General features: G+C 39.2%; 1 protein-coding gene across 1 annotated transcript in view; it reads right to left on the minus strand.

The window, feature by feature from the left end:
• ipo11 (importin 11) overlaps positions 1–26946 on the minus strand; it is a 178408-nt gene that overhangs the window by 77418 nt on the left and 74044 nt on the right. Inside the window, exons 16-21 of the mRNA XM_047381873.1 lie at positions 25171–25297; positions 13889–13922; positions 13671–13711; positions 13437–13553; positions 8406–8519; positions 106–221 (exon numbers count right to left, since the gene is read on the minus strand). Of these exons, the coding sequence (XP_047237829.1) occupies positions 106–221; positions 8406–8519; positions 13437–13553; positions 13671–13711; positions 13889–13922; positions 25171–25297 (549 nt within the window). The remainder of the gene's footprint in view (positions 1–105; positions 222–8405; positions 8520–13436; positions 13554–13670; positions 13712–13888; positions 13923–25170; positions 25298–26946) is intronic.

Raw genomic sequence — 26946 nt, forward strand, 5'->3', positions numbered from 1 at the left:
TGTAAGGGATGAAATGAGATTACTAAGTGCTTCATAAATGTCTGCCTCAAGGAATTTGTTTTTTCTGAACTCATAAATGTTTGAGTACTGCATGTCTATCCATACCAAAGCTCCAGTCCGTCTTCTAGCAAATAGACGTGTGGTGGCTGAGAAACGTCGGTGCTCAGCTGGATGACAGGAAGAAGGAAAGGGTAAAGGTTCTTACTCTCTGCCCCAAGGCCCTGAAAGAACAAAAAGATGCAAGAATCAATGCCAAACAGTGACAGCATGGCATGGATGCAGACAGGATGCTTCAAAGCTTTCCTGTGCTTTGTGTACTTCAGTTTAACTTTAGTTCCTGGCAATTCATCTGAGCAGAGCATATCAGAGGAATGGATTTATACACCCCACCACGTGCTGCCACAAAACAATGAGGAGAATATGCTGCAAAGTATGTGCAGCTACTCCTAGTTTTAAAAAACATAGCTGTCAGAAAGAAAAGCTTTTTGTACTCAAAGTCTTTAATTTAGCAACAAACCACTTGCTTTAACCAGCCAGGGTTGTTTGGACATTATATGTTAATTTGATGACCCTATAAAACAGTGCAGGTCCATTAGCTTTGACTATTTAGGAAAACTAAAACACTGGGGCACAACTGCAGGAGGTAAGTTGCAGCTCATTTCCTGGGCATTTGGATTTTAATGACGTTTGGGATGATATGTGGGTAAGTAGAAATCACAAATTTTTTTTAGGGAATTATTTCCTGTGGAGGTACAAGTCAAAACCATATTGGTATAAAGAAACATTTCTTTCGTATAACATTGAGAAATAAACCAAACTTTTTATTTCGATACTGATGGTAATGAAATACACGATTCACAATACCAATCTCAATATCACGGCAACCGTTCTTGCAAGTATACGGTTCAGCTGAATAAAGATCAGCAAGTTATAACCAATAAAAGAACAATATTAACGTTAAATTAATTAGTGCTAAACCATTAGATAATAGGTAATTTAGCACCCATTTAGAAAAAGTATTTTTAAAGGATTGCTACCCTGTGTAGCAAAAGATAATTGTTCATAACCTTAAGACAAGTATGTACCTTCAGAATCAGAAAACTTAAATCATCCCTGCGGCGCAATTCAAGGTGCAGTATAGCATTACAAAAGCATTACAAATACTTTAAAAAAAGTAACAATAAAAAAGAAAGACTGGTGAGGGGATGGGGGGGAAAGCAGTTGCAGTAGTAGATCGCACAAGGTTAAGGTAAGGGCAGCAACAGTGAGTTAACATAGCATAGTAGAATGAGTTATATGCAACTTAAATTAGTCAGTAAGGCAGCGTAAACTGTTGGTGAAGGAGAATGAGGTGTCAGAGTTAAGGAGCAGGACCACATGAGGGCCAAAGGTTCCCCTCCTACTTTTGAGTATTGGAGGCAGGGCAGTGGAACCTGCTGTAACAGTTTGAAGAGGGGCAAAAGGGCATGAGAGGTCCTGAAGAGGTCGCCTGGTGATGCTGCAGAGCTGCTGTTCATAGACAACAGTCAAGAGTGAGCAAGGCAGAAGCCTGGGCACGTCTTCACAATGCTGTGAAGATGGTTTCCGTCCTGTGGTGTGAGGGCTTGAAACCAACAGTTTATGGAATAGGCAATTACATTTTTAATGAAAGTGTAGTAGAATGATAACCAAATGTTTCTGCTCACAGAATAGGAGTTTAATTTCCGAAGGGGTACATCTGATGCAATTATTCAGAATCACCGCTGTGTTGGAGGAAAACTTCAGTCGTGCATCAAAGATGGTTCCTAGGTACCTGTACTCTTCAACGGTCTCCACCGGTGACCCGTTAATGGTAGTAATGGTCAGTACAGCCAGCTCCCTTTGCCAGTTGAAGAAGGTCACTATCAGCTCCTTGGTTTTTGTTGACTTTAACTCCAGCCAGAACTCATCACACAACCAGATGAACTGCTGTAGAGCTGGTCCAAGAAGACGGTCATCGCTGCTAAGGAGAGACACGAGGACTGTGTCATCAGCAAACTCCACTAGGTAGCGGTGACCCCTAGTTCACACTGAATACATTCTGTGTCTGGTCCGTCATCCATCACAAATTGTGCCATGCAGCAATTCGCACTGGAGGCGTTTTTGCCTTTAGGATGCATTCATGCATTTGTCGACAGCTCAATCATTCATGAATTTCACCCCCATTCAAATTCATGGCTTTGTGCTCCATCATCTGTCAAAAATAGACTTGATCCATATCTCAGATGGACAACCAAGGAGAAGTCATACAGCAGCAACTTGGAGCCAGTGTGAATTACGGCATTGACTAGAATAGCTTTCACTGGTCAGGAACGATATCAGAGCTCACTGAAGTTTGGAAGAGGTGCTGGAATAAATACAATTCCAAGCTGATTTGCACAGTGTTAAGGACACAGTTGTCAACTCCTGGCACACTCTGCGTCTCGGTCTGCTTTAGGGCTTTTACTATGTTGGTTGTACAAAATCAAGGGAGGGGGTGCTAGGCTTGAGGGTGGGTTTAATGTCATCCACCTGTGCACAATTGTCAACTTTACTCACTTCTGATGAAGAAATTGTTGAGATCATCAGGGAGTGATGATGGGCTGTTATCAGAACTGCTAATGGAGTAAGTGGTGGCAATGTTAAAAGCAGCCATAGACCCAAAGCTAAGCAGAGGTCCTCTTGAGTGAATTCCTCCTCCACGTTGCTTCTGTACTTCCTCTTGGCAGTCTCAATTGCTCTCTTGACTTCTGTGTTGGCCATCTTCTTCTGCTTTGTCACGGGTCTTTTTTCCTGTGAATAACTTCTTTCAGTTGTTTAAGTTTGTTGTTTTCTCACAGAAGTTGATGTATGCAGTGACTACATCTACCTGTTCACTGATGTTGTTCAATGAGCTGAGAAGGCTATTCCAATCTTTGACCTGAGTGACCTCACAGCAGTTCTGTAAGGTGGCAATGTTATCAGTGGTCCACTGCATAATGGTCTTAGTTACCTTTTTAACTCTCCTGGGGTATAAGCAGGGATAACTTGAATGATGTTATGATCAGCTGAGCCTAGAGAGGGGAGTGCAGCAGATCTATACGCATCAGGGACTGACCTATAGCATCTTTCTAGGGTTTTCACAAGCTCAGTGCAGCAAGATACATATTTGTGATATCCTTTAAGAGATTTATCCAGGATGCAGTGGTTAAAGTAATCCAGGATTAATTTTGGTCAGTCAGGGGATAGCTGCTCTAGTTTTATTATGGGTGTTTTGGATGTGATCTGTGGCTATGGTGGCATCCGCTTTGGGGTGGATATAGACTAGGATAGATAGACTGCTTTAGTAAGACTTGATCTCAGACAGTGACGAAAAAAAAAAAAAAGCTTGGAATGTTGTTTTATGTAGCGTGTGTAAATATCTGTTTTCAGCTGCTTATATGCACAAACAAAATTTGGCTTTTATAACAAAGCCGTGTTTATAATTTATCCACACTAAGAACATTATCCCTTCAAACTTCTCTTCAATATTTTCTACACATGCTCTAAGACTCCTGTTGGAAAACCTAACCACTGTTGGCAAAACTTAATGCATCCAATCCCTTCACATTTCACTTCACTTTGTGTATTTAAAAAAAACACTTGAAGTGATGCTGAAGCATTAAAAAGCATGTTCGTTGGGTCGCATGATGGAAGAGCAGGGTTTTGGGGGGTTAGGAGTATTAATCCGTATAAAGGCGAAGAGGATCCAGAGTAGTGTTTCATAACAGTTAACAGTGTTTCTATGATGGCACCACCTTTATTTGTTCCCACATTTATTTGCGTGTAAAAAGAAATGAAAGCGTCACTCAATCCCCAGCTGGAACAACCTTGTCTTACAGGAAAAATTCATCCATTAAAAACAAGCCAGTCAATACTGTAGCTTTTATGAGCTGAAGAGTTGACTTAATGCCATGCGATCATAAAGACAAGATTGGTTTGCTCCAGTGCCAGATGGACTTAAGTTTAATAACCAAAATAAACACACTTAACAGTCTCATTTCCATTGTGCTACAAGACCTTTAATCCAATACTTCATAGTACTTCAACTGCGTATTAAACATTGACCTTTGCCATGCCATCCAAATTAGCTCTGTTTATATTTGGATTACATAAGGATCAGAAGATGTCCGTCAATCCAGAGAAGATGAGCATTTCCTCTATAGTTAATAGCATGTACAATATAGAGCATAATATTGTAAAAGTATTCATACCTCTTTCCACAATTTGTCCATCTAGAAGCAAAAACGTCAATGTATTTAACAGAAATGCATATGATAGACCAAAAGAAAGTATTACCTGATTGTGAAATACACAGAAGCTACTTGTTATAACAAAAAGGAAAAAAGTTCAATTGGCATTAACAATTTTGCATGGCACTGCAAACTCAGTTGAGCAATCCCAAGCTAATTTGTTGAACCCTATGAGTTTCACTAAGTTTGCCAGATGTGTTCTCGTGTTACTCTCAATGGGAACATGTCATAATCATCTGCCACTATAAAGTAATGCAGTCGCAGCCACACAGGGGTCCAAAGCATATTAAAGATTAAAGACCAAGATGGGCAGCTTCATTCCTATGGAAGCAAATCGATACCATATTTCAAATGAAAAAGCATTTTCAGAAATGCTTTTTCATTTTAAGAATGTGGCTGCATTGTTTGACTCATAAATGAAATTAGTAATCAATAATCCTATTTGCATTTTAATTTTCTTCTTCAAGACTGCTCATTCTTTCACTTAATTAAAATGAAAAAGAAAAAGACATTTGAGATTTATTTTTCAAAATGTACCCCAGCAAATAGATACCAAAATTCAATTTGAAATGTAAAATTTGAAAATTAAAAAGCATTTCCAGAAATGCTTTTTCATTTTAAGAATGTGGCTGCATTATTTGACCCATAAATAAAATTTGTAATCAATCATCCTATTTGCATTTTAATTTTCTTCTTCAAGACTGCTCATTCCTTCACTAAATTAAAATTAAAATGAAAAAGACATTGCTTTTTCGTTTTTGTGGTCTGCCCGCAAAGTACTGCCCAGGGTTAGGGTTAGGGTTAGGGAAACGAAAAAGCATTCAGAGCGGCGGGCACAGAAGAGTGACGTCAGCAACTGCTCTTCCTCAGCTCCCTGCTGGCCGAGCTACCCATCTTGTTCGGTAGAGGGCGCTGTGCACGTCTGCATTGCATTACATTGCAAACGTGCGGGAAAATTGATTGAATTGCTGGGTCTTTAACATCTCAGGTCATGGCGCTCCCTCAAATTCTGCAAACACTTTTAGAATTAGCTGAGCAGGTAGAATCCATTAGTATATCCGAGTCTGATGCCCGTGACCGAGTAGAACAAGTCATGGAGACCTTGGCTGCATACTCTGCCATCATAGATTTGAACATTAATGAGTTTGCTATAGTAAACCTCCGTTCAGTCCTGGAACGGCTGGATGCTGTGGAGCCTCAAATGGGATGAGGACGACTAACCATCAACATCCTGTTTGAGTCCATTGAAATCTATTTATTAAATGGTTTCAAAGTACATGAAATAGCGGAGCTGTTCGGCGTAGGCCACCAGACGATCCGTCAGAGGATGCAAAGCAACGGATTGAGGTAACAGACTGCTTATTACTATTATTAGTGAAGGAACCGTGTTCACAATTAAACATATTTGTTGCCATTTGATGCTTCATGACGTAGCATATGCCTGTATAAGGGCGTTTAGGTAGGTAGGTGCAGTACTGGAGACAACTTTCTAACAACATTGGCTCTGGGTGATGTGGCGCTCGAGGCGACAGTCGCTCCCCCTCCTTCGTTGTGCTACGGGGGGGAAAATATGGAGGTAAATTTGTCTCAATATTATTCAATCAAGCAAAAAACTAATCTCAATCAAAAAATATTAAGTTGTGATCAAAACTTTCAAAGTTGTAATGATTTTTTTTTTTAAATGTAATATTTTATTTTGGGGAGAAAAAAAAATTGTTTGATAAAACTTTTTTTGATTAAAATGACTCATTTTTTCTCACGAAGTGAAAAAAAGTTATTTGCAAGACATAAACTTTTATTTGCGCAGGTCAAAAATCTTTGGTTACGAGTCTCGCTTTTTTGGTTTTGATGCTCTCTGTTTTTGGTTAAACTCAAAGAATTTTGAGTTCTGGAAACATGAACATCCTGGGCGGGGCCTAAAGACGAACGCTGTAAGACGTTTCCCTATTGGTTAGCGCTGACTAAAGCAGCAGACTTTGATCCCCCGCACCTCTGAACTTCTGCTCGAACTGCAGGGCTTGCGGCGTCGCTTCAGTGAGGAGACATCAACTGTACAGAAGAAAACTGCGGTCAAGTGAGCCGAAAGTCAGAAATACGCGGTCACGTCAGCTGACACCAGCTCTCTCCTAAAGATTAGCGTCGCGCATACAAGGCGCATTACGGTAATGGAGCAGCAAGGACGCTGATCCTGGCAACGGTTGAGAAAATAAGAGGAAAACAGAAAAGTAACCTACAGAACATTTATATTAATTACATTTTTACAACTTTCACATTTCACATTCACAATTGACACTGTGGAATCTTTCCGCTTCCTGGGAACCATCATCTCCCAGGATCTCAAGTGGGAGCCAAACATCAGCTCCCTCATCAAGAAAGCCCAGCAGAGGATGTTCTTCCTGCGGCAGCTGAAGAAATTCAACCTGCCAAAGACTATGATGGTGCACTTCTACACAGCCATCATTGAGTCCATCCTCACCTCCTCCATCACCATCTGGTACGCCGCTGCTACAGCCAAGGATAAGGGCAGGCTGCAGCGTGTCATTCGGTCTGCTGAGAAGGTGATTGGCTGCAGTCTACTGTCGCTCCAGGAACTGTACACCTCCAGGACCCTGAAGCGGGCAGGGAAGATTCTGGCTGATCCCTCCCACCCCGGTCACAGACTCTTTGAGACTCTCCCCTCTGGCAGGAGGCTCCGGTCCATCCGAACCAAAACCTCACGCCACAAGAACAGTTTTTTCCCATCTGCCACCAGCCTGGTTAACAAAGCCCGGAAACCACCCTGACACTCTCCCTTTCCCCCACACCCCCCTTTTTTGCTGACAGGACACTTGTAACCTGTAACTCTATGCGTTACATTAACGCTCAGCTTGGACTCCTGCTTTACTTGCACAATGATCACCTGCACTGTTGTATTGCTCTTGCATCTTATACTGCTCTATGCTTACTCTCACTCACTTAAAACTGTGCACATATATTTATATTATATTGTAGATATGTTTATACTGTTTAATTTGTATTGTATTGCACCGACTACGCCAAAACAAATTCCTTGTATGTCCAAAAACGTACTTGGCAATAAAGCTTTTCTGATTCTGATTCTGATGTTTTATGTAAAAGAATAAATATTTAATATTTTACTGTACAGTTTAGGAGAAATATCTTGTCAAAATACCTCAAAATGCTCAACCATTATATGCATTTGTCCCACATTCAGGAATTTATTTCTCCAAAACCATGAGAGGTGACAACACAATCTCTTCAGATTTTATTAGAGGGTTATCTATATTATAACCAGAATTAATATTTCATAATTTTACTGTAAAGGTTTGGAGAAATACACAACTACCCCAAGTGTAGTATAAAACAGAATCCATGTCGGGCAGATGGCATCCCATAATCCTGTGTGTTGTCCTCACAACCCATGATACTTCCTTCCTCTCCTGTGCAGTTCCCACACCAAACATTTCTGGAAATGCTTTTTAATTTTCAAATTTTACATTTCAAATTGAATTTTGGTATCTATTTGCTGGGGTACATTTTGAAAAATAAATCTCAAATGTCTTTGTCTTTTTCATTTTAATTAAGTGAAAGAATGAGCAGTCTTGAAGAAAATTAAAATGCAAATAGGATTATTGATTACTAATTTCATTTATGAGTCAAACAATGCAGCCACATTCTTAAAATGAAAAAGCATTTCTGGAAATGCTTTTTCATTTGAAATATGGTAACAATTTGCTTCCATACATTCCTGTGGGTACTAATGCTCATGGATGGAGCTATTTTTTCTCATTACCTTTGTGACAAATTAAAGTGATGTTGAGGCAAATTATCAGAAAAGACAAATAATAAAAAATGTCTTGCAAGATGACGCTCAGCGCTGCCAGAAGCAGGTGTAATGTACATTTTCCCGAAGAGTTATGAACTTTCTGAGTTTGTGTAAGACCAACAAAGTAGGAAGAAAACCGACGTCATAGACACTATTATAAAAAATACTATTTTTTGAAATGTGCATAATTTAGGCCAGCGGCCAGAAAAGGAAAAGTCATGAAAGTGCCAGATGTACTAAACACGGCCATATATCACAACCGATGACTTGGTTTTTGTGCACAGTATACAGTGATTGATGAAGCTCTGTACCTGCACCAGGTGGATAAGCGTAGTGAGTATGGCACATCGAAGCATGTTGTGTTCCTCAGACTGTTTCCAGAGCAGGGGCAGGTACTGAACCAAACAGCCTACGTATGGTCGGATCTGAAGCAGAAAATCAAAAAAGGGGAATAAAAGCTATGCATCACAATAAAATTTCATTTACAGTAAAATCAAAGTAAAATTTAATTTACAGTTCACAAGAAATCAAAACTAAATTTGACAGAAATGTGTGAGAGATTTTCTCTGAACTCTGTCATTAAAGTAAGGAAAGAGGCCAATCTTTTAGAGGCAAATACATGTATCAGCAACACTAATAACAGTAACTGCAAACACATCATTAATACGACGGTATAAAAAAAACTGACAGGCTGAGCTTTTAGAATAAAACTTGCGGAATGCTCACTACTTTCTAATGGTCGGTGGAACTACTACGAATTTACGTTCATTATTACATGATTACATAAGAACGTCTTAAGTAAACCTCAAAAAAAGGCTCAATATCAACACTTAAGGGCCCTCAGGCAGCCTTGTAGTAAAAACGGGGCATAATTTTGTAGTGGAAACGATTGTCAGTGAACAGCGCAATAAGGGAACTTTTCTGAGCCAAACAGCAGATGGACCAGTCAGCGTCTTTCAGTCATTTACTTTAAAAACCAGCATTACGTTTAGGAAATGGCTGGATTATTGCACATTGCAAAAACAGCATCTGTGAAAGCTCAAATAAAAGTAAATGTTTTATACAGTGTTTAATGCAACATATACAGACACACACTTAAAATTTCTAATTAAAAATGTTTGAATTTAAATCGAGATGGCCTAACTACAGTGAAAACCTGTCACACCTTAAGTATTCAGTTAGTTAGTTGGTTAGCAAACCAAAACATGACAAAGGCTCAGACTTGTTCAGCATTTGACTTTTAATGTACATATAGATTCAAAACTATAGTAACCAGAGTGCTCAGTTGTAAAACGTTTTTGTTTGGTGATTGAAATTTTAAAAATACAGGTTCTTGCACACACATAAATCCAAAGATCCTCTCAAAGTGTCAGCAGAATCTGTAGATCCAGAGCAGTTAAAATACTTAATGTAGTTTATCTTTTTTTTTTCCACCAGAGAAGATCATGTTTCCGTATCCTCCTGTCCTACATGTCTACCTGTCATGCCAGGCATGTCCTCCCTCACTATTTCCATGAATCTAAATATCCATTATCTGCTGCTTGATTTTGACACAGATTAAGCAGAAATATAGAACTAACCTCTGAATTTAGCACACACACGTTTATTGAGCTGAACATAATTTAATGCCAATTGTAACTTTAAAATAGCACTACATTCATAAGAATAATGGCTGGCACTGATTTAGTTTTCACACCATGGCTGTCTGTGCATTTCACAACCGGAAATACTTTCAAACTGCGGAATTTTACTTTCTTATAAGCATGGAAAAATTGCAGTAGTTGTGCTGTGTTTAGTCAGTGTGCAGCAGCACATGGAGGAGCTGCAGTGTTGTAGTACCCCAAATAGCTGGAGAAAACCCCACCCACTTACTGGTCATTAAAAGGATTTTCACTGTTAGAGTGATGATGGAAGGTTTTTGCGGTTTTCGAGTTGTAACTTCTTTAAATCTTGATACTAGAAACTGGCACATGGGTGCTTAGCACTGAATGTAAATGTTTCGCTTCAGTTTCGAGCAGGTAAGCAATACACAGAAACTGAAAGGTGGAATACTTAACTTAATTAACCTTGCTAATATTTATTACAAAGTTGTCCATTTAACTTTATGTAACGCAGTAAAAACGATGTGAATATTTTCCGTTTTAAATTATTTTTAAAGCATTTGACATTTTCCAAGCCAACTACCTGTGATCTATGTGACATTTAGCATTTATAATAAGATTTAAGTGTTAAGAAGTTATGCTCTAAACACTCTAAATGACATGTAGTCACACAAAAAGTGGATGTTGTCACTATTTCTTTATTTCTGTACCAACTGTTGAGGGAAATGTACCTGCGAAATCTCAGTCTAGCAGTAAATTTAGGACTTCAAACAGGGTCGTGCCTATTTCCACTTTGACTCTTGCTAATCATTCATATCCTCTTTAGTGGCTGTGTGGCCGTCCTACAGACCCCACAATGGGATTTCTTTATTCTTTTTTGCTCGACTGCACCTTAGTGGGGAGCAGGTTAGGAGCAGAAGGAACACAACATACAGTCCCGAGAAGAGAGATAAAAAGTGAGAAATAACAAACCCACTAACCAGCCTAGGGTGACATTTGTGAGATTGACAGCGAAAAAGGAGCTAAATCTCATACCTGTCATAGTATTCATTTCAACTCAAGCCGCACTCATGGTTTCATTGCGCACGGGTTATTTTTTTCTTCAACTGCTGCCACTCTGTGAGTTCAAAATCCCCCTGTGAGGGGATCTAGAATATTAATGGGTCTTCAACTGACTCAAAGTTCAGCCAGCACCAATGACTGGTGAAGACGCAACCAAACTGACAGTTCACTGGGTTCAAAGTAACACTTTTGACATATTTAAGTTAAGGAATCATGTAGGCAAAGATACTTTGGATGTCTCTTAAAAAAAGAAAATCATAGTAAAACAGTAGAGGGTCCAGAGGAAGGTCATTATTTTTAGGGCTGACAGTTAAATGGATTAAATTGATGTTCAGAAAAAAATTGGATCTATAGGACCATAAAGGCAGTACAGAGAGATGACTGTACCCTCATGCTGAATAAGAGCAGACATAAGAACAAGTGCTGCCTGGGGCCTTGTGATTTAAAAAGAATCGGGCAAAGACATACTGAAAAAATAACTGAGAAATTATTCATGTCTATCTAACTGTGTAGCCTTGCTATTGGTTTACTGTTCTGCTCACTGAGTGTTGCAAAAGGTGACAAATGTTTTGTATCTTAGTGTCACCTTTTCCCCTCAGAGTACAGGTCAATACCTCCAATTTGTGCAGTTATTCATCACAGAGTAACAGAATGTCTCCCCTGCACAAGGGCACCTTCATATTTAGCGTCGCCACAACTTTATTGTTCATGCTTGAGACATGTACAGATGCATCTCAATAAACTATGATATCATCAAAGTTAACTTGTTTCAGTAATACAATTTTAAAGGAAACTCATTAAATAGATTCCTTAGACACAGAGTGATGCATTTCCTATGTTGCTTGAATTTTTAATTGCTATTGCTAACAGCTAATAAAAACCCAAAGTTAAAAGTTCACAGAAAATTACATCAGGTCAGTAAAAGGGGATTTTCATAAATAGAAACCTCACCCAACAGAAAAACATGTCCATGTACCGTACAGTATATTCACTTACTACTTGGTCTGAACATGGTTTTGCTTGAATTACTGCATCAATACAGCGTCGTGTGGAGGTGTTAAGCACTTCTAAAGTTACTTTGCTTTAATAGCAGCTTTCAACTCGGCTGCATTGTTGCCTCTGGTGTCCTCTTGACAATACACCCCAGATTATCTATGGGGTTTCGGGCAGGCCAGTTTGTTGATCAAGGCAGTTCACAACATCTGAACCTCTCCTCAACTCTTGAATCGATGTTGCTTATCCACCCTTTTTTTAAGTGTACTTTTTCCTTCCACTCAACTTTCCATTCCATATATGCTTGGCTACAGCATTGTAAATGGCAAGCATCTTTAGTAATGACTTCTGTGTCTTATTGCCCTTGTGACTGGTGTCAGCAATTGTTTGCTGAAGAACTGTAAAAGTATGGAGTGTTCCCGCTGATGGTGTAGGCCAGGCATCACCAAATGACAGACCTCAGTCCAAATCTGGACAGAGTGACGGTTCTGTTTATTGCAGTGGTTGTTTATTCCCGCGGGCATAAAAACTCGCAGGAATAAACAGCTTAGATGCAGAGCCGAGCAGAGACGCGGGCGGTGTGTTTTGGGGGTCACCTCTAGTCCAGGTATTACAGCCATAACTTCAATCAGTCGAACCAATCAAATCTTTTGTTTTTCCTGCGCGGGTAGCGCAGTGAGCGCGCCGGAGCAGAGTGGAAGAGGAGGCGGTGATAATATGGATTGTTCCAAAAAAGAAAGGTTGATGGGGAAAACCACTGTTGTAAAGATGAATGGATGAAGAAATTTATGTTCATTCTTCCAGCAGACAGTTCAAAATCTGTGCTTAAATGAATACATATGTCTGCATGAGAATGGCTCTGACTCCTTTCCAACCAAGATTTAAACTACTGGCATGGCAGTGACATGCCCATTTCTCTCATTTAGAAAAGGAAAATAAAAGAATAATCGAAAAGGAAAAGATGATTTTAAAAGCTCTATTTTCATTTTTCCCTCTAAAGGAGACATTTTTATTTAGCGTTTTCTGAAGATGCTGACCTGTTTTAGAAAATGGTTTGCACTTGGTTTTTTCCTAGCCTTCAATTCTTTAGGCTTGGAAATCAAATCTAAGAGAAAAAAGAATTATTAGGCTCTGTTTGCATTTTTAAAATGTATTTTATTCTGAGGTTTCTGTTTTAATCTGAAATAAAGGCCTTCATTTTATTTGCCAGGGATTGCTTTTATATATGGTAACATAGCTAGTTGTGTACTATAAAAGTGCACTTTGTTAAGAGATAGGTAAGAGACAAAAAGACAAAAGCTGGAAATTTTTGTAACTGGACCTCAGTGAGTTTTTATTGAATACCCCTAGTGTAGGCCATAACATAACATTTCTATATCAAAAATCCGTTTTTATTGGTCTTATGTAACATTCTAATGTTCTAAGAAACTGGATTTTCATTTTTATCAACTGTATGTCATAATACAGGGTTCTCGCCAGCGCATTTCAGCGTAGCGGGCCGCTATGCTGAAAACTGTCACCGCTATGCTGAAATTTAGGCTGATACACTCTTTTTTTATGAGCGCATCGGCCCTTTGACTGACATCTGGGCTGCCTCTGTGTGGTTTTTATGTTGGCTATAGTGCAGGCAGAGTCTGTTCCCGCAAAAAAGTGCAATTGGAACCATGCTAATATGTCGAATCTCACCTGGGTGTTTACTCTCTCTACGACGCAGGAAATGACATGGAGAACCTGCATCTTAGTGTCACATTCTGTCACTTGCTGCAACAGCTGGAAGAGCAGCCCAAAGATGGACTCCAGGTACTAAAACAGAGAAAAAAAACACAAGCCATTTGAGACTAATTCCGAAGATGAACCACAAAAACAAAAACTTCATTCATTAGTTTATTTAAAAATGGATTTCTAAGAGCTTATACTCACAGGGAGAAATTGTTCTGTCCGGAACTCAAAGTCATCAACAGGTGATCCTGAGTTATGGATAAAACTTTAATGCATTGGACAGACTGAAACCAAAGCAATGTTTCATTTGTTCTGTGGGGATAAAACAGGTCTTCAAAAATAAACTATATTAGCACCAAAACTTAATTTGATGGAAAATTTCGTCCCTGTCTGAACAGCCTGAAACTTAGGGAGGATATTCAGCTTTAGTGTTGTAGCCGTTTCAATCCGCACCTGTGAGGGAGGAGGAAAAAAAGTTAATTTCACAGTGCCACTGTATTGGTACACAAACATGTTTATTCACCTAGCTGCACAAAAAAGTTAAATAAGGGAAGTGTACAGAGTGAGTTTCTGGTGAATGAAGCTAAGAAAAGCATATTGTTGTTTGTCATTTCAAAGCCAACAAATATGAAACAACAGCTGCATAAAAGAATGCAACAAGTATATGAAGAATAAATAAATTAAGAAATCCCATCTCACTGACTTATGGCCTGTTTTAATGAGTTCTAAAACCTGCATTGATTGAAAAAGGGCTTCCTAAAACCTAAAACTTACATTTATTTAAAATCACCTTTTACTTCTCCAACCTTAAAACACTAAAAACATGGAAGAATCTCAACTCGGACAATCTGCCGTTTACTCATTGTATAAAATTGAAGCAATTGTTGGCATTACTTTGATACCATACAAATCAGTCTAAACTATTCAAAAAAAAATATATATATATATACACACACATACATATATATACATTTTTTTTCTTTTTTTTTTTACGTCTCTAGGGGTGCGACAGTGAGTACGAGTTTTAAATCCCAGTGCATGCAGTCCTGTAGACAAATCTTTATATACAATGTATAACAGAGTAACCCCTGATATGCAAAGTTGCTTCAAATGTAATTACTGTGTAACTGGTCACTTACTACAACAATGGCATAGAACTTATTTAAATTATTCATTTATTAACCCCAGTTTCATCAGTAATATCACACAACCTTGCATATCTTTCTGACACTACGCGAACTTCCTACATTAAGCAATGTGAAAAAGCAATTTCAGTAACATAGCTATAGCTACATCCACTGGAGAAAACATGACTTTTACAGTTCTTCAGCAAACAATTGCTGACACCAGCCAAAAGGGCAATAAGACACAGAAGTCATTACTAAAGATGCTGGCGATGATCCATTTTTTTTTAAAATTTGCATTAAACACTGAAGCCTCTTATCATCAACATCAGTGATGTCTGCAGAGATCATCATTTGTTTCTAATTCTCCAGCCACCCATACCATCACCCTTTGTGCAATTGCCAGCAGGTCAGAACAGTTGGTCCTGGCAGCTGATGTTAGCTTTTTCCCAGAGCTGATGAAAGTGATAAGTCTCCTACACTGGGCTGAGGCACCTGCTAATCCCACTGCAGATGGTATGCAGATGGTATCTGCTTTGACTCCCAGAAATTGATCTAACAGCAATATACCAAAATCTTCTGATAAAATGTACAAAGCTCCAGGGCACGATTTGTTGCTAAGAGGTTTCTAAATAATATAAGCATCTATGTTGGGTTTAACTGTAAACCTCAAATATAGAGATGTATTACATATAAGTGTAATCCCGGTTTTAATAGTTGTATCTGAACAACCAATTATAAGGCTTCAAAAGCGTAAGTCAACTACAGTGTCAGGAAAATATTTCCCCTTTTACAGACTTAGATCTTGCAGATCACTTCAAATAATGATTTCAATTATATAAAGGGTAAAAAAAGCTATCCAAACAAAGCTGCCCTGATAAAAATAAACGTGTCCCCTTAGCCCACAGACCAATACCATATTTAACTATCAGTATGATGCTCTTTTTCTGAAATGCTGTGTTTGTTTTATGCCTGATGTAACATGACGCACACCCTCCGAAGCATTCCAGTTTTGCCTTGTCACTCCACACGATATTTTCCTAAACATCTCAAGAGATCCTCATGATGTGTTTTGCAAATGTAAAATTGATCTTTGTGTTCTTTCAGTTGAGCAGTAGTTTTACCTTGAAGCTCTCCCACTGATGCCATTTTAGCCGGTCTCTTCTTGTTAAATTATTAGCACTGACCCAAACTGAGGCAATTGATGCCTGCAACGCTTCAGACGTTGTTCAAGGTTCTTTTGAGATATCTTGGATTAGTCAGTGATGGACTCTTGCAGTAGCTTTGGTAGGACAGCCACTCAAGGGACAGCTCACAATTGTTCCATATTTTCTTCATTTTTGGATAATGGCTCTAACTGTGGTTTTACTGCAGTCCAAATGCCTTAGAAAATGCTTTGCAACAAAATGGCTGAAAGCGGGTGATTGTTGGGGGTTGGGAAAAGGCTGGTTTTAGATACCCTTTTTTCCTTAAATAAAATCATCATAACTGTTTTTCAAACAAAATACTTTGAAAACAGCTTTTTACTCATGTTATTTCTGTATGATATTAGTTTGTCTGATCATCTGAAGCATTAAGCAGGACAAAACAGCAGAAATCTGTAAGGGGGTAAACAGTTTTCGAAGCACTGTATTATTTCCTGCTTCTCGCATTCGTCCATTCAGCGAACACAGACTGAAGCTGTGAGGCTTGTCTGGCTGGACCACTCAGAGCAGCACACTTTATAGCATAAGGTCTGTTTATTCCCAAATGGTGCTGAAAGTATAAAAGCTTGTTGAAAGTGAAATGTCAGACTATTTAGATTTTTTTATATGCTTAAATGAGCTCTTCAGGAGCTACCTCAGCACCAAGTAAAGCAACATGTTTGGGGCCAGTGAGAAAAATGTTTTTCCAAGGTTTGTGTTATTCTGTAATATGTTTTGCGTTTTGAAACTGTTAAATTGTGGTGCTTAATGTTTCTGAACCCAAGCTATAGCTCACAAGTAAAAAAAAAAAAAAGTTGTTCAGTTATTTATTCTAATTTAAAGTTTTATATACGAGTATTTTTTTTTTTTTTTAATTCTCACAGGTTAGATTTTCTGAAGGTGACTCTTCCATAGTTAAATGAAATCACTTGAAACTACCTGCCTCGGGCAGCGAAAAACAAACTACAGTGGATCATGAAGAAGTCTGACAGGAATCATCTTCACCTGCTAGGTAGGAAGGAGGTCTTTAACCACAAGAATTTAACTCCCATGAACGTCTTTTATGTGTGCATCTGTGTGTGTGAATGGACTTAATGTGGACTGGATAGGCCGAGAAAAACTCAAAGATTTTCCTGGGTTTTATTGATGTATTTATTTAATATTTTGTGGATGGTCATTTACCTAATAAATAAACAGCCTGGACATGTTGGTTCTTCTAATATAGCTTTTAATCCTAACTTTTTCTGTGTATGTGGTCAGTATAATACTGGGCTCCCTAGGATTCTGGACTGTGATACAATCATATTTTACTGCTTCAACTCAAGCAATTACTTACACAATTATTTGTGGGAGAAAAGCAACCTCATGTAAATGAAGGTGCACTACTTTCTGATTTTGTCTTCGCAAAGTTCACTTGTTGGCGCCACATTTTAAATGATTATTAATCCCACTAAGAACCTGTGGCTTCAACCATGTCCATGAAAATCCACATTTACTGGCAAGAAATCCAAAACACTATAATCCATATTGAAAATACTTTAAAGTCGTTCTTCGTTTAAGGATGAGAAAGTGAACCTAAATGGAACAAACTGCCAAAACTCCCAGTCTAATGTCTTTAAACATGGCTAACAATTGTAGCAACTGTAACCCTGACTGGAAATGAATTTAGTCTGCAATAAAAAAAGGAATTCAATTTGATACAGAGAAGACAGAAATGAGGAGCAAAAAGTACAATTCGAGCAACATGCATCCATCTTACTTTATTGCAACATATTTTGTAGGATGGGAAAAAACTTTGTTCACATTTTTGTATGACAGTCGCTCTAAAGTATTAAAATGCAACACTACTTTGCGTGTCACGCAGATGCTAATTTCTGTTTAAATATAGCGAGTAAAAAAAGGATGGATATGTGGAAAAGCACATTATGCCCATCCTTAAATACATTTGTGAATCTGATGCTGTGAGCCTGTTTCTCTTTCAAAGGCAATAAGAACCTAGTTAAAGAGAATGGTATCATTAACTCCAGTTGAAAATATAGCCGTTGTTCTCAGCTACACTAGACAAAGAAATGTGTTGTGTTTGAGCCTTTTATCAGGATTATGAAACCAAACGTATGGCCATCGCAGTCCACACACCTAAACCGTATAGAAAATATAGGAAGTGAGCTGAAGGGACCAAGATGTAAGAGAGGACCCATCTGGATATTCTAGAGATTGTGCAGAGGAGAGATCAAATGTACGGATGCTGTAAATCTAACATGAGTAAATAATTTTGAAACCAGTGATATAATTTAATATTAAAGATGAAACCAATAAAATCATATTTTCAAACTTGTTTATATTTGTTTTCTAACATGATTTATTTGAATTTTAATGGATTCACATTTCTTTTTTATCCAATGTTTCTTTATGAGTTTTCAAGATTTTTTACATTTATTTTAATCCATTTACATTGCTCGTTTCATTTTTTGGGGGTTGTTTTATTATATCTGAATGTTCTCCAGGTCCCATCTCTGTGAGACAGCTCAGGTTGCCTCGATTGAAAAACACTGCATGAATAAAAGTGGATTGATTGAAAATCGCTCAGCCAACAAAGCAAACTGTGAAGCAGAGGGAAAAAAATGCACCAAAAAGCTGAAAACAGGCCATCATCTCATAATCAACGTTCTTCCACCTCACACTATATCTGGCAGCTTATTTCTTCTCGTTCTGCCTAAAAAAAGTGTGAACCGGCTTATGAAGTCTTAGCTTAGCTGTGTTATGGCTAGGAAGGCTATAAGGAACAAGTCAGGCTTTGTGAATAAGGAGCGAGCAGAAGCTGCTTCTATGACTGTAGCAGCAGGTGAAACATTAAGGGCTACTGCTAGGGAAAAGGTGGGAAAAAGCTCTTCTTAGCTTTTTATCCCGGCTTTGAGGCTCTTAACCCACCCCTAGAACTTGGTATAAAATCCAAGTTATCAGAAATAAAAATCTTGGTTTCCAAGCAACAAGGGCCAACGTAAATATACATTTTTAAACTATCTGGACTGACCAACATATTGCAGCTTTACCCATTACCATCATTAAAAGTTTAAGATCAATAATTCATTATCATCCAGAGTATCAAAGTGGCCCAGGGAATATTGATCAGAGACACGATTGGTTAGCTCGTTGGTGATGCAAGAGTAAGACAATGTGAAGAAAGAACACTGAAACCCTGAGAGGCATAATTGCACTCATAAACCTTTAGGCAATTTACAGTTTACAGTGTGAGCAATCTTCATATCTATTAAGCTTCACTGAAGCACATAATGATGGTAAATGAAGTGTTCAGTAACTGATCGTTGTCTATTTTTAAATATGTCCAATATCTATAAAGAGTAAAAATCAAACTGAAAAATCAAGACTTTAGACTGGAGATAGAAAGAGTGCCTCTAATTGAGTAATGGATACATTAGATATTTTTTTTAACCACTCATTCATTTTCATTATTAGAAGTAGTGGCAGAGTCCTTTCAATTCTTTCCACAGACATAAAAAAGGCATCTTGCTTGTCTTCCCTTTGGTTAACTTGCACAGTCCAAACACACACAACTCTGCACCAAGGCTACATATTTAAAGACACTAAGCTTGAATCAACCGAGAGACAACAATGTAATTGGCAGGAATGATGTGATGCTTTTCACAGAAATACCAAGTTTCCTCTGCCAGCTGAAGAGAGACGAGCAAACTGATTAATTTCAACATCCTGCATATTAAAATTGGGCTACAGTCATAGCAAACAGTAAGTAAACCCTCTGCTAAATTTACCCTCTGTTTGCAAGAGATTACCCTGACCACCAGTTCCAGGTCTTGAAAGAAACACTCATCTTCTTGGGCATTTCACTGTAGGTACACAAAGAAAGATGCCTGAGAAGAATGGACTGGTTTTAGGTATCAAAATATACCAAGCTTTTAACAATTTATGGTTTTGAAACAAACTTTACCTTACCCTATACAAGTTTCAAAACCATTATAAGAGAAAAATTAAATATGATCACTCCCTGCAGTAAGACAAATTTATAGTCTGTTAATTTGACTTTAACTAGAAAACTACAAAACATCATGAGAAACAATTAGAAAATTTTTGTCCCACTGTTCCAATCCCACTTCACTGCAATTTCAATCCAACTCAATCCAACTCTAATTTCCCCTCGGGGATCAATAAAGTATCTTTGAATTGAATTGAATTGTAAGTGCTCCTGTCTGATTGGGAAATAAAAGCTTTATCTAAACAGGATCTCTTTGGTTACACAATAAACAGCCCTGGAGGGGAGAGGTGAAGAAACTGAATCTGAATCGCTGTTATAACGCTGCAATATCTCTCTCACTGAAAATCAGATAAAATGCAGTAGAAAACTTGGCCAGGCGTTGCATTATGCAAGTGGAGGTTGAAGCAACATGCACACCCATGCAGGTGTCTGTTGCAATGAAGCTCACCACAATTTGCAAAAAAAAAAAAAAAATGCATCTCTGACATTTAAGAAATAAACGCTTTAAATAGGATTAGTGAATCTGCACATGGTCCTGACAGCAGAAATTGAGTGTTCAATTCTTCCAAGCTACCAGTGCAGCACGTCTCCCAATGTGACTTAAAATCACAGATGCTGCTACATGAGCAGCTAGGTTAAAAGTTCAAATCCAGGTTTGCATGTAGACATCAAATTAATGGGATTATTTTTTTAGAGGGGCAAACTATATGACGGGAGTGAGGTAGCTGCCAAAGACAAACTTTTTCTTTGAAATTTCACCATCATTATATAACATATGCTGGTGCCCACGACCCTTATTAAGGCGATGATGTTTGGAAATCACAGTTGGTAAGGTACTACCATGTCATGGAAGCAGCTGACTGTAGGCTTGTTGCCTGACTGGATATTACAAGAGATAACCAGCTTTATCAGTTGTTACAGTTCGCACAGGGCAGACGGTCTACCACCAAATGTATTGGCTATTCAGTCTAATAATTATTTTTGCTCAAGTCTATGCATCAAAAGCAAATCACAATAAATAAAAGCTAGAGTTATTCAGTCTACTATTAGGTTGTATTAGTTTTTACAATGATCAATGTTGTTTTTTTGTTTAAAATGAAAGCTACTACATGATGTCATACATTTCTGCTTTGCTATGTTAAATGCAGCAAAATTTGTACTTTTGTGGTATTTTCACTTAATGTTGAAGAGAGCAAAATGAAAATCTGTTTCCTGAAAGGACATTTCAACTTAGAACGCAAGGGTAAAACTCGACATCTAGGAGCTGGAGAAAGGCCAAAACCAAGTTGTCAGTGTTGTCAGATTTTGTGATCCTATGTGTGTCTCAATCTTTACTGTTTCACAAGACTGCTAAATAGATGGACATGACAAATCTCACATCTCACCATAGAAGTCATACAATTAGTGCCAGAGCGGAACTAAGACCCAGCGATTATGATTTGCTCCATTTCAATAATAGAATCAGAGCTTATTGCTAGAGAGGGCTCAGTCTTGTTTGTGGTATTATCATAATTATGTTGAAATTTTAACATCAGGAGATGTTATGGTTTTAGAGAAAGAATATCCTCAAGTAAGGTTAAAGAAAAAGGTTCATCAAGATTTGCTGGATTTGTCCGTTGCCCAATCCTTCCCACCCGTTGCATGAATTTCACCCTGGGATGTTTTGTCATCTGGCTGATGGTAAACATACCGATGTTGATGCATAGTGTACCCTTGACATCAGCTGCACATCAAAATGTAATGGTTTTCTCCCCTCACCATGTTCCACCTGTTTGGAGAACTTCATGAAATTCCACCTGGTGGTTTTTCTCTGTTATCTTGCTGACAAGCAGACAAACCATTGTCAGTGCATACCTCAACCCCAACCTTTGGCTCAGGCAGAGAACATTTCATTACTATCACATTACATTCTACTCTGCTTAGCTCAGGGAATACAAATCATGCATCTGAACAGTCCTTCCTTCAAATAATGAAGTAAGAGATAGATTTAGACAGGACGTTTCAACAAGGTGGTTCAAAAAGACAGATGTAACTTGATTTTCTTTACCTTTAATTTGAACGCCACAAACAATAATTGACATCCTTTCTTATAAACGGTTAAAAAATAAGCCATCAATCAAGTCGTCTGCTAATGAAATTCAATAGCAGTAAATAACATTTTTTAGCAAGGATGGCAATCAAATAACACGTCTACCAAAATAGGAGCGGTAGTTTATCAAGAGTACATCTAAAGAAAATAGGAACACAGAAGCCTTTGTTTTTTAATTAAAAGATTAAGTTTCACAAAACTTTACAAAAAGTCTAAATTAGTAAGTTGTAAAAGGCTTCTGGAAACTTGGCAGTGTATGCAGAAATGTGAAGCGACCTAAAATACCAACACACTCAAGGTTTATTTAAAAGCAGGGATGTCCAAATCTGGTCCAAAATATTGGATCAAGGTTCCGATCATGGCATATTTAAACGACTGATTTCAAATTCAATCTCTAAATTCAACTCCCTTTGCCTGTGGTTGTCGTACTGTCTGAGATTTTATACCTGCTGCATTAATAAGCCGTGTTTTGCGCTGATATTGTTTTTTATATTTTAAAAAACACGTGCAAAACTGTGCATATTATTATATGATCTAATGAATCAGGCCTTTTCCTAACAATCAAAGCCTCACCCTTTACATTGAATTTCACAGTGAAACAGACTGTAGTGGCAGTTTTCAGGCAGTTTGTGTCATGTAACATGCTGTCTCCAGGCACCCACTAACTGTTTTCGAGTAAGAAGCCTGCAGCTGCCCCTCCTTTGAGTGCTCGAATGATCCTAGAGGCTACGTTGTCTGGGGCTTAAATGCCCCTGGTAGGATCTCCCATGGCAAACAGGCTCTGGGTGACGGTCAGACAAAGAGCGATTCAGGACACCTTCATGAGGACCACATAATTGAGGCACGTGACATCGCCCGGTACGCCGGAGCCGGGGTCCCACCCTGGAGCCAGGCCTGGGGTAGGGACCCGTCGGAGAGCACCTGGTGGCTGGGTTGCTCCTCGCGGGAACCGGGCTAGGCCAAGCCAGAACGAGAGACGCAAGGCCATCCCCCAGTGGACCCACCACATGCAGGGGGAACCATGAGGGACTGGCAATCCCAAACCCTGTGGTGGACACCGGCAGTAAGGGAGGCTGTCAAGCTGAAGAAGGAGTCCTATTGGCTGTGGTTGGCCTGTGGGACTCCTGAGGTGGCTGATGGGCACCGTGAGGCCAAGCAGGCATTTGACTGTCTCCCTCATGGTGCCCTGTGGGGGGTTCTCCAGGAGTACAGAGTCTGGGGCCTTCCTCTGTACAAGCGGAGCAGGAGTTTGGTCCACATTGCCAGAACTAAGTCGGACCTGTTCCTGGTGCATGTTGGACTCCAGAAGGGCTTCCCTTTGTTACCGGTCCTGTTCATAACTTTTATGGACAGGATTTCTAGGCACAGGCAACGGCTGGAGGGGATCTGGATTGGGGACCAGTGGATTTTGTCTCTTCTTTTTGCGGATGACGTGGTCCTGCTGTCCCCCTCTAGCCAAGACCTACAGCATGCACTGGGCGGTTCGCAGCAGAATGTGAAGCGGCTGGGATGAAAATCAGCTCCTCCAAGTCAGATGCCATGGTTCTCGACAGAATAAGGGTGGCTTGTCCTCTTCAGGTTGGAGGGGAGTTCCTGTCTCAAGTGGAGGAGTTCAAGTATCTTGGGGTCTTGTTCACAAGTGAGGGGAGAATGAGGCAGGAGATTGAAAGACGGTTCGGTGCGGCTGCCGCAGTAATGGGGACTGGTGTGGTAAAGAGAGAGAGTAGAGCCGAAAAGCAAAGCTCTTGATTTACCGGTCGGTCTATGTTCCTACCCTCACCTATGGCCATGAACTTTGGGTCATGACCAAAAGAACGAGATCTCGGAAACAAGCGGCTGAAATGAGCTTCCTCTGTAGGGTGGCCGGGCACTCCCTTAGAGATAGGGTGAGCCGCTGCTCCTCCACATCGAGAGGAGCCCGTTGAGGTGCCTCGGGCATCTATACCGGATGCCTCCTGGACGCCTTCCTTGGGAGATGTTCCAGGCACGTCCCAACAGAAGGGAGGACCAAGAGACGAGTTCACATTGGCATGATCTGCTCCAGAAACTGGACTCTGGCACGGTACAAAGCGTTCCAATGGTTTGGTGTAAAATCAATGTCAAGGTGTGTTCAACAAGTGAAACATCTAAAAGTTGAAGGACACCAGCCCTCAAGGACAGGAGTGTCACACCCCCGTTCAGCATGGATCTACGGAAAACATCACCAGTATTAATAAGATGTGACTTTATTGCAGACTGTTACTGTATGTGTCAAGTCAGACATGTTGAGGATCAAAAGTCAGAAATCCCAGTTGGGAGAAAGTATCAGTCATCAAGAAATACAGGAAACACAGGAAAGAGAAATGGCAGCATCCAGAACATCAACACTGAGCTAGAGAAGATATAAAACTGATGGAAAGTATGGTGTTATATAAAGACACTTTAAAAAGGTAGTGAGTTCTCAAGATTTGTTTTTTAATGATCCAACTAAAGCTCAGTACTGGCAAACCAGTGGGCATTTGTTTGTTGAAAATATGTCTAAATGGATAAATGGTTGATGGTGGTTGATGACCTATAGTCACACATATTGTGCAAATATGTTAATGTGCAGAATTCACAACAAACTTGGTAAGTAAACTTCAAAGACGAGAGGAGCTGCTGCTGTGTGACAGTGTGATAGTTCTGATTGGAAATTACGATTCATGCTGGCTAACTGGCATTTCTCCTTATTGAAACCAGACAATGTTGGCGACTGTGGCTCAGTAGGAAGAGTAGTCATCTTGCAATCAGAAGGTTGTGGGTTCGATTCCAGCTTCCTCAGGCCATGTCAATGTGCCCCTGGGCAAGGCACTTAACCTCAAGTTGCCTACTGATCTGCGTATCGGTGTATGAATGTGTGAACGTTGAGTGAATGTGGCTCTAGTGTAAAGCGCTTTGAGCGGTCTGTATGACTGGAAAAGCGCTATATAAGTTCAGTCCATTTACCATCTTGTGATATTGAGAAATTTTGTTGTTGTCGATGAACACCCTGTAGTGCTGTTTGACAAACATTATGTGCATTTTCGTCCACCAGCACAGTGCAAATATGTTAATATATGGCCATATATTGCAACTGATGAAAAGGAGGAAATTTATTCATACGGAATCAAATGAAGCTGTCTTAATGTTTTAATTTCTTTTGGCATATTTGCATGACTTGCTCCAAAGATTTGTTTTGTGGAATTTATAAATGTTTAATTCAGAGTTCTGCAGTTCCAGTCATTAAAATGCCATATTTTCTAAATGTCTAACCAAGCTGCGTGTGCAGTTTGCTTACCACCAGGTCGGGATCCTGCATGAGGGTCAAGATCACCTCGTAGAGCAAAGGCCGAAGATCGGATTTGAATTTGACGGGGATCCACTGTCCTATTAGCCAGATGACTCGTCTTCGTATCAGCTTGTACCTGGAAAAGGGGGAAATACCATGGTCTCGGTTCTGGTTCTTTAAAAAATTATTTATCAGCTTATCCAATTTATAAAATGCATAAGTACAGAGGATATTTGTATGATATAATTTAGTAGAACACATAATAAAGTAAAATAATGCAAAAACTGTAAAAACTAAATTGCAGTCTCACTATACATTTTCAATTATTAAAAGAAAAGAAGTCTATTTTATGATCTACAAGAAGTAAAATTTGGGATTAATTTGTAAATCTTTCATCCAGACATTTCTTTTATTTGGAATAGTTGCAGACAATCTGATTAAACCTTTAGGAACACGGACAAATTCATCTGTAAAACATATGAAATGCCTTAAAGAGACACAGTGTACTCTGAACAAGAAATACAACCCAAAAGGTTACCATTATACCAAAACTGAAGACTATAGCGGTGTGTTACTTTACACATAATACAACCCAACAACAACGTGAAACCTTGACCCCATGTTAATGTTTTTAAACGAAGGCATAACGACCAAACAGAAGAAGCCAGAGGAACAGTGAAGACAGAGGAAACACTAAGCAGAAAAAAAATAGTCTTGGAAAACCAGAAGGCTTTAGATGCCCGCCTGGGCCTCATGGTGTGTGATGTGAATTAAATCTCCCTACATTCCATGTCGAGTAGTGATGGGTTTTTTCCAACAGTTGTTTTGGGCAAGCATCCCGGAGCATCAGCCCTTTTAAATTCTGAAGAAGAAAATGTGTCAAGGGACCGCATCGGCATGGACTGAAAAATTAGAAGATGAAGGATAGGAGATAACACTCTTTTTTGGCCTCTTGTCAAATATCCACTGGGAGACAAGATACATGCAACTGTCCATAAAAGTGTAAACAACAGCATGACTCATGGTTCCAAGATTGCGAGTGTGTTTGCCGGTTTGTTTCTGGTTTATGTCGGATAAGACAAAACTTTAATTTCTACTTTACAAAACATTTCAAAAGCTAAACGTTACAACAGGCATGAACAATTATCACCAACATTAAGCGAAATCCATTTTCATTGCTTTAATTGAATTCCATTCCAAATTACTTTATTAATCCCAAAGGGAAATTAAATGTTGTCGTAGCTCATATTATGCAGGTTTCTTCAAAGAGTTGTTGTAGATGCTGATGGTTGTAGGCAGGAAGGATCTCCTGTAGCGCTCCGTCTTACAGCAGATCTGAAGAAGCCTCTTGACTGAAGACACTCTGTTGTTGTACAACAGTCTCATGAAGAGGATGCTCAGGGTTCTCTATAATGTTCTACATTTTATGAAGAATCCTTCTTTGCACAATGATCTCCAGAGGTTCCAGAGGAGTCCCCAGAACAGATCCAGCCTTCTTTATCAGCTTGTTGAGCTTTTTTAAGTCCCTGGCTCTGGTGCTGCTACCCCAGCAGATGATGGCAGAAGAGATCACACTCTCCACAACAGACTTTAACAGGATAAGATTCTCCTTAATCTCTCCACATCAAATTGTCCAGAATTTCTGAAGCAAGCAGGCATACACCGTCATAAATTCAACACATACAGGGGTTAGACAATGAAACTGAAACACCTGTCATTTTAGTGTGGGAGGTTTCATGGCTAAATTGGACCAGCCTGGTAGCCAGTCTTCATTGATTGGACATT

The sequence above is a fragment of the Girardinichthys multiradiatus genome, chromosome 12, assembly GCF_021462225.1.
Source record: "Girardinichthys multiradiatus isolate DD_20200921_A chromosome 12, DD_fGirMul_XY1, whole genome shotgun sequence".
Classification (NCBI taxonomy): Eukaryota; Metazoa; Chordata; class Actinopteri; order Cyprinodontiformes; family Goodeidae; genus Girardinichthys; species Girardinichthys multiradiatus.